The sequence below is a fragment of the Panulirus ornatus genome, chromosome 4, assembly GCF_036320965.1.
Source record: "Panulirus ornatus isolate Po-2019 chromosome 4, ASM3632096v1, whole genome shotgun sequence".
NCBI classification, from domain to species: Eukaryota; Metazoa; Arthropoda; class Malacostraca; order Decapoda; family Palinuridae; genus Panulirus; species Panulirus ornatus.
The window spans coordinates 40639916-40654223 of record NC_092227.1 but is presented as its reverse complement, the minus strand read 5'-3'; the positions used below and the strand labels follow the sequence as shown (position 1 = coordinate 40654223).

General features: G+C 41.9%; 1 protein-coding gene across 1 annotated transcript in view; it reads right to left on the bottom strand.

The window, feature by feature from the left end:
- Positions 1–8597: 8597 nt before the first annotated feature.
- The window catches only part of LOC139766011 (uncharacterized), a 6510-nt gene continuing 799 nt past the window's right edge, over positions 8598–14308 (bottom strand). Inside the window, exons 2-3 of the mRNA XM_071694087.1 lie at positions 12268–12356; positions 8598–9200 (exon numbers count right to left, since the gene is read on the bottom strand). Coding sequence (XP_071550188.1) covers positions 8696–9200; positions 12268–12356 — 594 coding nt within the window. The 3' untranslated portion in view covers positions 8598–8695. The remainder of the gene's footprint in view (positions 9201–12267; positions 12357–14308) is intronic.

The window sequence follows — 14308 nt, the reverse complement described above, 5'->3', positions numbered from 1 at the left end:
ATTGTACAAAAGCAAAGGGGATAAAGGTGAGTGTTCAAAATACAGAGGTATACGTTTGTTAAGTATTCCTGGGAAATTGTTGTGGGAGGGTATTGATTGAGAGGGTGAAGGCATGTACAAAGCATCAGACTGGGGAGGAGCAGTGTGGTTTCAGAAGTGGTAAAGGATTTGTGGATCAGGTATTTGCTTTGAAGAATGTATGTGAGAAATACTTAGAAAAGCAGATGGAATTGTATGTAGCATTTATGGATCTGGAGAAGGCATATGATAAAGTTGATAGAAATGCTCTTTGGAAATTACTAAGAGTATATGGTGTGGGAGGTGAGCTGCTAGAAGCAGTGAAAAGTTTTATCGAGGATGTAAGGCATGTGTACGAGTAGGAAGAGAGGAAAGTGATTGGTTCTCAGTGAATGTCGGTTTGCGGCAGGGGTGTGTGATGTCTCCATGTTTGTTTAATTTGTTTATGGATGAGGTTGTTAAGGAGGTGAATGCAAGAGTTTTGGAGAGAGGGGTAAGTATGCAGTCTGCTGGGGATGAAAGGGCTTGGGAAGTGAGCTAGTTGTTGTTCGCTAATGATACAGCGCTGTTGGTTGATCCAGGTGAGAAACTGCAGAAGCTGGTGACTGAGTTTGGTAAAGTGTGTGAAAGAAGAAAGATGAGAGTAAATGTGAATGAGAGCAAGGTTATTAGATTCAGTAGCGTTGAGGGACAAGTCATTTGGGAGGTAAGTTTGACTGGAGAAAAACTGGAGGAAGTGAAGTGTTTTAGATATCTGGGAGTGGATTTGGCAGCGGATGGAACCAATGAAAGCGGAGTGCGTCACAGGATGGGGAAGGGGGCGAAGGTTCTGAGAGCGTTGACGAATGTGTGGAAGGCGAGAACGTTATCTCGGAGAGCCAAAATGGATATGTTTGAACGAATAGTGGTTCCAGCAATGTTATATAGTTGCGAGGCATGGGCGATAGATAGGGTTGTTCGGAGGAGTGTGGATGTGTTGGAAATGAGATGTCTTAGGACGATATGCGGTGTGAGGTAGTTTGATCGAGTAAGTAATGAAAGGGTAAGAGAGATATGTGGTGATACAAAGAGTGTGGTTGAGAGAGCAGAAAAGGGTGTATTGAAATGGTTTGGTCACATGGAGAGAATGAGTGAGGAAAGATTGACAAAGAGGATATATGTGTCGGAGGTGGAGGGAACGAGGAGTGAGAGACCCAATTGGAGGTGGAAAGATGGAGTGAAAAAGATTTTGAGTGATCGGGGCACTGAACATGAAGGAGGGTGAAAGGCGTGCAAGGAATAGAGTGAATTGGAACGATGTGGTATACCGGGGTCGATGTGCTGTCAACGGATTGAACCAGGGCGTGTGAAGCGTCTGGGGTACACCATGGAAAGTTTTGTGGGGCCTGGATGTGGAAAGGGAGCTGTGGTCTTAGTGCATTATACATGACGGCTAGAGACTGAGTGTGAACGAATGTGGCCTTTGTTGTCTTTTCCTAGCGCTCATGCGGTGGGAGGGGGTTGTTGTTTCACGTGTGGCGGGGTGGCGATGGGAATGAATAAAGGCAGACAGTTTGAATCATGTACATGTGTATATATGTATATGTCTGTGTGTGTTGATATATGTATAAGTTGAGATGTATAGGTATGTATATTTGCGTGTGTGGACGTGTATATATATACATGTGTATGTGGGTGGGTTGGGCCATTTCTTTCGTCTGTTTCCTTGCGCTACCTCGCAAACGCGGGAGACAGCGACAAAAAAAAAGAAAAAAAAAAGAAATATATATATATATATATATATATATATATATATATATATATATATATATATATATATATATATATATATATGTATATATATATATATATATATATATATATATATATATATATATATATATATATATATATATATATATATATATATATATATATATATATATATATATATATATATATCGAATATACCAGCCTCCACCTCTGCTTCCATTGATGTAATTAAGCAGGTTACATTCTCAACACATGAGTACTAACCCATACCAGGTACAGTGGTGCACGACAATATTTGTCGTGGTTGTTGTCGACCATTCGCTACGGTGACACATACCACTCAGGTCCTCATAATCATCATGGACAACATCTTCCTCCATCTGACGCAGAAATGTTAACCACACTTCAGATATCAGTCATGAACTTGATCCTTTATTTGTAGCAGTGAGAGTAACAGCAGTTATTTGTTGCAGTGACAGTAGCTGCAGTTATTTTGCAGCGACAGTGGCTGCAGTTGTTTTGATATTGATCATGGCCCTCAACATGCATCTGATAAACAAATGCCTCGCCATAATTATCTTGATACTCACCACGGTCGCCTCCCACTACCTGACACTGATACATACCACACTCCCCTCCATATTTTTCTCCTTTTTTAGGATAACTTTCCTCTGGTCTTCCCTCCTCTCTTTTTACTCATATACACTGCTCATCATCTTGGTCAAAACTTCTCACAGCTTCTAACAGCTTTCCTCTCACATCATATAATCGTAACAATTTCTACAAAGCATCTCTATCACCCAATCATAAACTTTCTCCAGATCCATAGATGCCACATACAATCCTTGTTCTTATCTTCCAGAAAATCTCATCTACAAATCCTCTACCACTCCTAACACCACATTGCTCCTCCCTAGTCAGATAATCGGTGCATTCCACCACTCTCTCAGGTAACGACTTACCCACACAATTCACCAAGCACACTCAACAAACTTACATTTCCGTATATCGATCCCTAAATTTTGTCTTCCTTACCTTTATATCGGCATCCTGCCAATCATCAGGCACCTCACCTTGACTCATACATACAATGGAGATTCTAACTACCAGTGAGCATTACAGTCTTGCCCTTTCTGAAGAAATTCAACTGCAATCCAGTCCACTCGGCCGCTCTGCCATCTTTCTATGAAATGGATGACCTGCCATGAACACGTCAGATGTATAGCTTTATTGGATGGGAAATGTGCGAGCAAGCTAAATATATGACCACCAATAGCATACTTTCGTTAAATACTTAACGAGAACTTAGACTGTAATACCCTCGGCTAATGATAACATCTACATTGTGTGTACTTGATTAGTGTGGTTAATTAATGAGGTTAGTTGATGTGAGAGAAGGTAAAACACTTATAAAGAGAAATATAACCGAACCTATGAAGCCTTCGTGTAACAGTAACTTCCAGCCACAATGGCTAGACCAATGATACCAACATTCGGCTTCTGCTGGAGATGGCAAGGAATGGAGGTGGCAAACAGAGAAGGTATGTGAGATTATGACGACTATAACACAAGCCAGGCTGGAAGTACCTGCATGTTGTATTTCGTTACAGAAGAACTCGCCACATTGAACGTTCTTCATCAAATAGACTTCACCTTACAAATCTATCAGATCTGCGTGAGATATATGCAGATAAGTGAGATTAGGTTACAGCAGGTACAACACAAGGAAGGTGGTGGCACCAGCCCAGATATAGCTGCTGTAACACACACACATCAGACGAGCAAGACACATCAAAACATTCAACAGCCAAACGTTTACGTTAGTGGGTCATCCTTAAGTATTTTGTCTCTTTGGCGGGCCATAGTGTGTGTGTGTGTGTGTGTGTGTGTGTGTGTGTGTGTGTGTTTGTGTGTGTGTGTGTGTGTGTGTGTTTGTGTGTGTGTGTGTGTGTGTATTCCTACAATACTATTGCGAGTGAACGAACCAAATTTGTTAAGTAAAGAGAATTGATTCAGAAATTTGAAGGCAATTTAGTTATATTTATAGATAAAACCTCCTGATGTAATCCTGTAACGTGTAAGTACAAACTGGATCCAATACATATTAGTTGTTGTACTCAATACAAACTGCTAACATAAACTTTGCACTTCAGTGTGGTCAGTGTGATGTTGGGCACTGATGATGCCTCTTGAGGTTTGGTTTGTGTCAGTATCTTCACCAAAGTTTACTGTGCCGTCCATGCACATCCTGTGGGCGGTAGCGCAAAAGGATTACAAGTGTCAGAATGGGTCTTAGTCAGACCCCAGTGGGTTGATGTTGAATAGATAGTTACAAAGCTGATTCATATAAGATGCCTCAATAAGTACATTACAAAGATTCATATGGTAATTTTTATATCGACTTGATGCAAAAAGTGGATACAAACTTAAAATTTCGTGTGTCTTGTTATTAACAATAAGGTGTTGTGACATTTCTTGCAGAAGTTCTGGAGGACATCTATTTCCCAAAGACAAACAGCAAAAAATACAAATTAATTTTAAGTCAATTTTTTTTTCTTTCGTTATATGGAGGAACTTCAAAACTGAAATATAACGTATTAAAGTCCTCTATACTTCAAATGATAGTGTCAAATATGTCATAATTCTTCCTGTGGCCGACATATACCAAATAAATGCAGATTGAATTTTCATAATTTTTCACTTTAATCCTGTAATGATTTATGTCCTTAATTACAGAATATGACGGAAGCTGAATAATCTTTCAGCCACCGAATCTTATCGGCATGAAAAATGGTTATTGTATAAAGGGTTATGGCAAATGTATTTTCTGAAGAAAAATAATAGGGTAAATCTTAGAACGAAAAATTCAAAATGAAATATAAAAAGATGAAAATCGTCCATACTTGAAATCAAAACATAGTGTATATCAAATGTTTGCTCGTGCGGACATACCAAATGAATGTGGCGAGAATTTTATGAAAGTTTTTAATCCAGTAATCATTTAGACGCTTGATTATATTATTTAGTGATCCATAAACAATATCTAAGCAGCCATAATCGTATCTAGCAGGAATCATTAGTGCTATACTGAGGTTTTCTTCAAGCAAATCTATCATCCGAAGAATGTAAAACATAACAAAAATAGATCAGGTAATTATAGACCAAAAACGTGATCGCTTCTAAGTTCAAACATGACGTACTGAAGATGTTTCATAATTGATGATGCAAAACATATCATTACGCTTCCTCTGGCAGACAGACACCAGTCAACACGAAGCAAGTTCTCATGAAGGTGTTTGATACAGTGATGATTGACCCAGCCTCTCCCAGTGTCCACGTCACTCAGACGTCACCAGCAGAAAATTCCCACGAAACCGTCGAGAGAACAGTAGTGAACCGCTACGGGTTTGATATCGTCCCTGGACCCAGTGAACAGCTGATCGATCACCTTGACAAAAGAAAATGGTTCGTCTGGGAAGCGCGCATGTCCTGTGTGGAGCCAGTTATGAAATACCTTTCATTGTCATTTATTTCGCAAGTCAAACATTTCGCGCGACAACGACACACAAGCCAAGCTGGCAGACAAGAGCAGCTGTGATTGCTGATTCTTTATACGATAAAAAGGTTCACAAACTACATTAAATTGCTGGATTTTGGAGCATTCACCTATAACCTTCCTGCGGTGAATCTAACTTTCCAACTGCAGTCATTCTAGACCTTCCTTTTTTATGGTGGGGGAGACTCGGGTCAAAGGCAAAAGTCCACAACGAGAACGGACATTAAGTGGAATGGGAAGTGTTAATCAAAGGTGGAAATAGGAAAAGAGGGAAGAAAAAACTTGATAATTTCAGAAGAAATGGAAAGTCTACGTTTCAAAAGACGTTAGGCTACAGGTCGTTGGAAAGGCAAGAGAAGGTTAGAGGTGGAAATTTGAGAGTTGTAGAGAAAGAAAAACATATCAAAATGGCCCACAGTTGAGCTGTTATAGCGACCACACTAATTATGTGATGCAGCAGCTTACCGAGTAATATGTGGTTTTGGCTAATAACGGGGGTACAGACGCAGCCAACTGCTCCCAAGAGCAAAAACCAAAGTAATACCTACAGAAGAGGGAAAGTGAACCAATAAGGTGGCGAAGGGCAAGTGAGTCAAGTTGTGAGGTTAAACCGGGAGTGTTGGTAAGTTTTACTGCAGTAGACTCGACACTGTCTTATAAAGATGAAGAGAGAGAACCACCCCAAAAGTGGGAGCAATGTCCCGTACAAGGACGGTTCATTCCGTTGTATTAATGATGCGGCCACTCAGAAGAGGATGATTTTCATCTAACAGGAGCCCAGTTTCTTAAAGCAAACTCAGCTATTTATGTAATGTGAAGTTTCCAATATAGGTTTGATGTTGCAACGACACCAAGTATGCTCATTGTGTCAAGAAATGGAATTACAGATCCGTCAAAAGAGACGAAAGCTTTAACCTTAAACCAGATTTCGTCTGCCCTATTGATGTGTTCTTTCCAAGTCTGAGCTTATAAGGGGAAGATGTGTTGAGACGAGATGCAAATCTGGCGAGAGAGGATAGAATGAATTTAAAGGAAGTGGAAGAATATAGCGTTAAGTCGTCAGCATATGAGACATGAAATGAAACTCCGATGCCATACCCCATGAAAAGGTCTGGATACGTCAAGGGATACTAGATACGATTCTCCAAAGAAACGAGAAGATGGCCAGATATTAGTGGGTCTTGTCTTGTGGAAGCCATACTAATAATCAGAGAGAAGATTGTGAGCTTCAAGATGTTTGACGATACGCGAGTTGAGGAGAGACTGAAAGACTAGGGAAAAAGTAAAGATCAAAGTAACAAGACGATGATTGGCGGGGTTAGAAGAGTGCCCCTTCTTTGGAATGTGATGTAACAATGATTTTTTTCCTTGACGAAGGAAAAGATTTGTTTTTCAAGCTGACGAACAAGTACAACTCCGGAAGCACGCAATGTGGTCCATATTCCGTGCCTAGGGGAAAAGTGTTATTCGGGCATTTCGAAAACAGATAGCAGGGGAAGGGCAGAGGAGCATCGGGGTGTCATCTGAGGTGAACTTAGGTGTAGAAAGGCAACCAGAAACAGTAGCTTTGTCAAAAGGAGAAAACAGTAGTACCGTTAGAACGAAGAAGTGAAGGAGAGGTCGTGTGACATTGGTTGTTACAGATGCCTTTAGCCAGAAATCAAAGCGTTAGATGTGTGGATGAAGCAGAAAGGCTGTTGCATTTCCTTCAGGTCAGGGAACACTTCGCCTCACCAGCAGCTGTGGTCACAGGCAGAGACAAACGCTGATTTCTGGTGGAACGTGGAGGAAGTTTGTTCATTTGCAAGGTGGTTTAGTATACACTCTAACAACCTGAAAAATATCTAGGTCACTGCATCCTGCCTTCTCCTCCCTGTGACCATACGGTTCGTGAACTGGACTCGTCGTTATCACCCGTTCGAAGTCGTTTTATGTAATACACTGTGGAGGATGACTTATACATGCAAATCTCTTTAAAGATGTCAGCGACATTATTTCCTATTCATTTAATGAAACAAGTCTTCCTATTAGATCATTAAAGTCATGACTTTCATCCAGAATGTAGTGTAGTCAGAGAATTACACAACTGTTGATTACACGAGATTAAATGAAAATGTGTAATAATGCATTAAAGATTATTACGGTTACCCAATTTCTCTCATATTCTTCTGCATAAGTTTCCAGCGTCGCCTGAACCGAATATTGAGTAACTAAGAGACAATCGCATGCTGTACATGCGTTGACTGGCCTGCAGGTATAGTGCAGTTGCCTGAGTTCTGTACTTTCAGATGGAGAGGCAGTAATTAAGTCTGATTCGGGTGTGCAGTCTGATACATCACTAGTTTTATTATTATCCTATCCACATAGACAGTGTCATAAGCCTTTCCTGAGCACAGGTAAGTGAACGAATCCCACGTTTGTTTAGAATATCAAGCTTTAATTTCTCACATCAGTTGGATGTTGAACTGTTCCCAGTTGGCGAGTAAATATTGGTATACTTAATGCTGTTGGATCGCTAGTTGGATCGTTTATGTCTAGAACTATGGAGGTGTCAAGTTGCCGTGGAACCTTTAACTTTCATTCTGAATAATGTGAACATCCTTGGCAACTACTATCGCAGCGGTCCGTCTTGCGACGGTCCAAGAATTTCTCCTCCAGGGTCGCAAGACGAGCGTCCCCGCCTGTTCCTGTTAATCATTACCTCGGGTTCCGAAAATCAACAAGAGAGAACTGAGGTTCTGTTCCATTATGCCTTACATACACCGTCAGGTCATCCTGGGATCCTGCTCGGAGCACGTCAGTGCCGGCCACGCGGGTCACTCCAGGAAGAGCACGACGCGCGAGGCGGCGCGCGCGGGCGGCTGTTGGCGGGAGGTGGCGGGTGGTGAACTATCAGTCCGGAAGTGTGATCCCACTACGAGGCTTCTAACCACAACAACGTAAATATACGCTACGGGAACTACAATCATCGCGGCTGCTGCCACCACGATCCTCGATAAGGCTTTAAAGTGTAGACATGCAGTCAGTGAAGCCTCGGGTATTTAAGATAGCAAAGTGTGGCACTCTTCTGCATATCATTTCATAACGTATTAAGAATATGATTTTCAAGCGAAATGTTACCATTCATCACTAGTGAAGGTTGAATGCATTATTCTGCGAATAAGGATAACGGGACGATTTTCCAAGATAACATAATATACGGTGTTATTTCCTTTGTGTCAAGATTCTTTTCTTCTTCATGGGAGTAAGGAATAATTGATAGCAAGTGCAGTACGAAATTAAGACTTTATTAATATAGTATGAGAGAGTCTGCTTCCTGGTAGAACATTAGGTACAAACTCACGAATATCTTTATTGCGGGAGTTGTAGTCAGTCCTCGTCGCTCTCGTCAGAGGTGTTGAAGGAAGGTACCGCCGCTGGAGGAGGATTGGTAGGCTTATGAGCGGCGGCGGCGGCGGGGGCGGCGGGAGGATGAGGAGCAACGTCAGCAGCAACATAAGTGATGGCCGTCAGGGGATGAGGGAAAGGTACAGCGAAGAATCGGGTTTGGAAAACAGAAGCGGGAGTAAACAACGGTGTTGGGTTAACCGTCTTCAAGGTGGGGGCAGATATCTTCTGCGGAGTGGACGCGGGAGCAGCATTTTTCAAGGTGGGTGATGACACAGCTTTCTTCACAGTGGGTGCAGAAGCAGTGTTCTTCAAGGTGGGTGCAGGAGCAGTGTTCTTCAAGGTGGGTGCAGGAGCAGTGTTCTTCAAGGTGGGTGCAGGAGCAGTGTTCTTCGAGGTGCGTGCTGACGCCGCCTTCATAAGCCCTAGCCCCAGCTCATCTGCTTCTATCTCCACCTCTACTTCTCTCCCATGTTCATCCGTAAAGCTTTAGAGAAAGAAAGGAAATAAAAAAATATATCAATTATTTACCACAACCCAAGGCTCCCTTTCTAGTGTTACTCCAGAACTCCTTCCCAGGGGCTCCTGTAGATGCAAGACTGCACTGTGGTTAGCACGGGTAGACTGACTCCTGGAAACGAGAAGTTCTTCAATGAGAGTGTACTGTGCTCCGCCAACTGACGGTAATACAGCCTCGCCAAAGATAGCTCTTCACTGGCTGTATAACCCCAAGCTGGCGGAGTCTGCTACTATCACTGATATATATATATATATATATATATATATATATATATATATATATATATATATATAAGTTTCCTAAAGAAATGATGAAATATATTTTCTTCTCATCCTTTAAGACAACAACAAACTTTCAAAGAAAATATCCACATGTTTACATGTTTTCTACGTAAACTTCTCCATCTTCACCATCATAGTTACACTCAGTCAAATCCAGTCTTCAGACTCTGAGACACATTCACAGCTAAAGATACTACAAGATTTTTTCCGTAATATGAAAAAAACTCCCACCTCGATACGTGTTATATTTCAGTAGGATATACTACCTCCAAATATCAGTACACTACATGTAGCACTCCACTTATCACGTACAGCCAGCCAGATGATTCCCATTCTGATACCAGTCTTCGTTCTCTTTCTGAGAGCCAGTTTGCTGTCCACGCGCAGAATCAGAATGCCTCGAGCTGTGATTTGACTTACTCTCCTCCCATGTGGTATTGTTGCGAAGGAGTTGTGAAAATCCAAGTAAATAGCATCAGATCGAATTTTGGATTCCCTTTTACTGTGCATAACTAAAGAATTCCATCAGATTAATCCTTTTTTTTTCTATTTTCGGTGTCCAGACATTGTGCCTGTCATGTATTAGATGAACTTTCAGAGATAAGCACTCACTGCAAACACTTGTCTTAGTAAAGGGTAGCCATTTGTTAACAGTCGCCAGTTAAGGTGTCATTATAATTCATGAGTCGGGTGACGGCATCCTTGATTTTCGTCTTGCTTTCAAAGTATTCAAAAAAAAATTCTATCGAATCTTCTTTTCGTTGTTAGAAATTCTTTCCTCACAGCTTTGCTTATCGGCTCTGAGTTTTCCTTACATTCAATTTGTAATCTGACCATTGTAAGGAGAAAAAGAGTAAGAAATGGGGCATCAGTGAAGGGAACAATGGGCAAGAGGGATAGGCAAGAAAGTGACAAAGACGAGTTGAGTTATCTGTGTTAGATGACTGGGAGGCAGATATGGGATGGCTGGGAAGTGCAGGTTATGGACCAAGAGTCATAACAAGTAGTTTGGTGAGCAGACAAGAGGTGACGAAAGTCTTGCTTAAGATGAAGTGTGGGAAAGCAGCTACAATGGATGAAATTTATTCGAATTCCTCTACGAGCGGAATGGTAATGTTGATGAGTGGATATTCATCATTTTCAGGATATGTAAAGCTCAGGGTGAGGTGCCTGAGCATTGACGAAATCCTTTATATGGCCACTGTATAAAGAGAAGGGGGACAAAAGAGAATGTTCGAATCACAAAAGTACAAGTCTCTTGAGTGTACATGATACGTTGTTTGGGAGAGTGTTAACTGAGCCGTTGGGAGCTTGCACAGTACATTAGACTGGCAAGGAGCAATGAGGCTTTAAGAGTGATGGAAGGCACATGGGCCAAGCGTTTGCTTCGAAAAATATTTTTGTGAAAGATTCAGGAGAGAGGAATCTATCTGTGGCATTTATGAATCCCGAGAAGCAGATTGTAAGTTTGACTGATGCGCCTTAAGTAAGATGCTACGTATAATTAATGTGGGAGAAAATTTGCTATGGACACTGAGGAATTCTAATCGAGAGAATGATAAGTGTGTGTGTGTGTGTGTGTGTGTGTGTGTGTGTGTGTGTGTGTGTGTGTGTGTGTGTGTGTGTGTGTGTGTGTGAGTAGGAAGGGAGCAGGGTGAATAGGTCCAAGTGAAGGTAATGCTATACCATGGGTGTGTGACGTCACTATAGCTGTTTAGCTTGGTTATGGATGGGGTAATGAGGGAAGTAAATGCAAGGGTTGTGGTCCGCAGTGTGTTGAGGATTGAGGGCCTCGGAGGTAAGCTAGTTGTTTCCAGCAATGAGGATTTGGTGCAAGACTTGAATAAGACTCTGTAAAAACTGATTTCTGGTCTTATGAGAATGTGCGAGAGGAGGGAATTGGAAGTTGCTGTGAATGGAAACAAGGTTTAGCAGGGAAAAGAGATGTGTTGGCTTGAATGAGTCTTTTAGATACCTGGGAGTGAACATGGCAACGGATGGAACTAGGCAGTAGCAGACCACTGGTTGGAGGAAGAGGCAATGCACCTCCTGTGTGCGCTGAAGAGAGTGTGAGAGGAGAGGGCACTGTGTCTGCGTGAAAGATGGTCCCGTCGGATAAGGTTATATAGGTTGGAAATAAGTTATTTGATCGGGCAAGGAATGCCAGGTTATGAGACAGGTGTTGTAGTAAGTGGTGTATGTTTGAAAGAACTAAACAGTGTTGCCTGAAATGGTATGCACACATAGAGAGGATGAGTGAAGAGAGAATGACTAAAAGTACATACATATCATAGGTAGTGGGGTAAACTAAGGGCGAGATGTAAGGATGGAATGAAAAATGCTTTGAGCTATCGGGGTCTGAACCTACAAGAGGGTATGTGACTTGCATGGAAGAGAGCAAATTGGTGTAATGTGGAATACAGGGGGCGACGTATTATCACGGGTTGAACTACGATATATGAAATGGTCAGAGAAAACCGCAGGTGTATGAGCTTGGTTGTGGATAAGAGGTTTTGGTTTCAGAGCCTGACATCTAAAGAACCAGTACGCGCCAATGAGGCCGTTTTTCGTCAGCCCCTGGCACTACCTTGCTAAAGCGGGAAACGTCGAACAAATACATACATCAAGAAGTCAGTATTGTACGTGATACTCACGTGTACGTGATGGTAACGTCACGGGCTACTTACGTGTACGTGATGGTAACGTCACGGGCTACTTACGTGTACGTGATGGTAACGTCACGGGCTACTTACGTGTACGTGATGGTAACGTCACGGGCGTTGTCCCCTCCAGGAAGAATGACACGGCAGCTCGCCAGACCAACCAGCGCCAACAGCATCACCTGCATAGACAACAACCATCAGCTCAACACATAATGCTGTCCCATCACATGTACCTTGATGATGTTGTCCCATCACATGTACCTTGATGATGTTGTCCCATCACATGTACCTTGATGATGTTGTCCCATGACATGTACCTTGATGATGTTGTCCCATCACATGTACCTTGATGATGTTGTCCCATCACATGTACCTTGATGATGTTGTCCCATCACATGTACCTTGATGATGTTGTCCCATCACATGTACCTTGATGATGTTGTCCCATCACATGTACCTTGATGATGTTGTCCCATCACATGTACCTTGATGATGTTGTCCCATCACATGTACCTTGATGATGTTGTCCCATCACATGTACCTTGATGATGTTGTCCCATCACATGTACCTTGATGATGTTGTCCCATCACATGTACCTTGATGATGTTGTCCCATCACATGTACCTTGATGATGTTGTCCCATCACATGTACCTTGATGATGTTGTCCCATCACATGTACCTTGATGATGTTGTCCCATCACATGTACCTTGATGATGTTGTCCATCACATGTACCTTGATGATGTTGTCCCATCACATGTACCTTGATGATGTTGTCCCATCACATGTACCTTGATGATGTTGTCCCATCACATGTACCTTGATGATGTTGTCCCATCACATGTACCTTGATGATGTTGTCCCATCACATGTACCTTGATGATGTTGTCCCATCACATGTACCTTGATGATGTTGTCCCATCACATGTACCTTGATGATGTTGCACCATCACATGTACCTTGATGATGTTGTCCCATCACATGTACCTTGATAATGCTGTACCATCACATGTACCTTGATAATGCTGTACCATCACATGTACCTTGATAATGTTGTACCATCACATGTACCTTGATAATGTTGTACCATCACATGTACCTTGATGATGATGTCCCATCACATGTACCTTGATAATGCTGTCCCATCACATGTACCTTGATAATGCTGTGCCATCACATGTACCTTGATAATGCTGTACCATCACATGTACCTTGATAATGCTGTACCATCACATGTACTTTGATAATGCTGTACCATCACATGTACGTTGATAATGCTGTCCCATCACATGTACCTTGATAATGCTGTCCCATCACATGTACCTTGATAATGCTGTCCCATCACATGTACCATAATAATGCTGTGCCATCACATATTCCTTGATAATGTTGTCCCATCACATGTACCTTGATAATGCTGTGCCATCACATGTACCTTGATAATGTTGTCCCATCACATGTACCTTGATAATGCTGTACCATCACATGTACCTTGATAATGCTGTACCATCACATGTACTTTGATAATGCTGTACCATCACATGTACGTTGATAATGCTGTCCCATCACATGTACCTTGATAATGCTGTCCCATCACATGTACCATGATAATGCTGTGCCATCACATGTACCTTGATAATGCTGTGCCATCACATGTACCTTGATAATGCTGTCCCATCACATGTACCTTGATAATGCTGTCCCATCACATGTACCTTGATAATGCTGTCCCATCACATGTACCATAATAATGCTGTGCCATCACATATTCCTTGATAATGTTGTCCTATCACATGTACCTTGATAATGCTGTGCCATCACATGTACCTTGATAATGTTGTCCCATCACATGTACCTTGATAATGTTGTCCCATCACATGTACCTTGATAATGTTGTCCCATCACATGTACCTTGATAATGCTGTCCCATCACATGTACCTTGATAATGTTGTCCCATCACATGTACCTTGTACCATCACATGTACCTTGATAATGTTGTCCCATCACATGTACCTTGATAATGCTGTCCCATCACATGTACCTTGATAATGCTGTACCATCACATGTACTTTGATAATGCTGTACCATCACATGTACCTTGATAATGCTGTACCATCACATGTACTTTG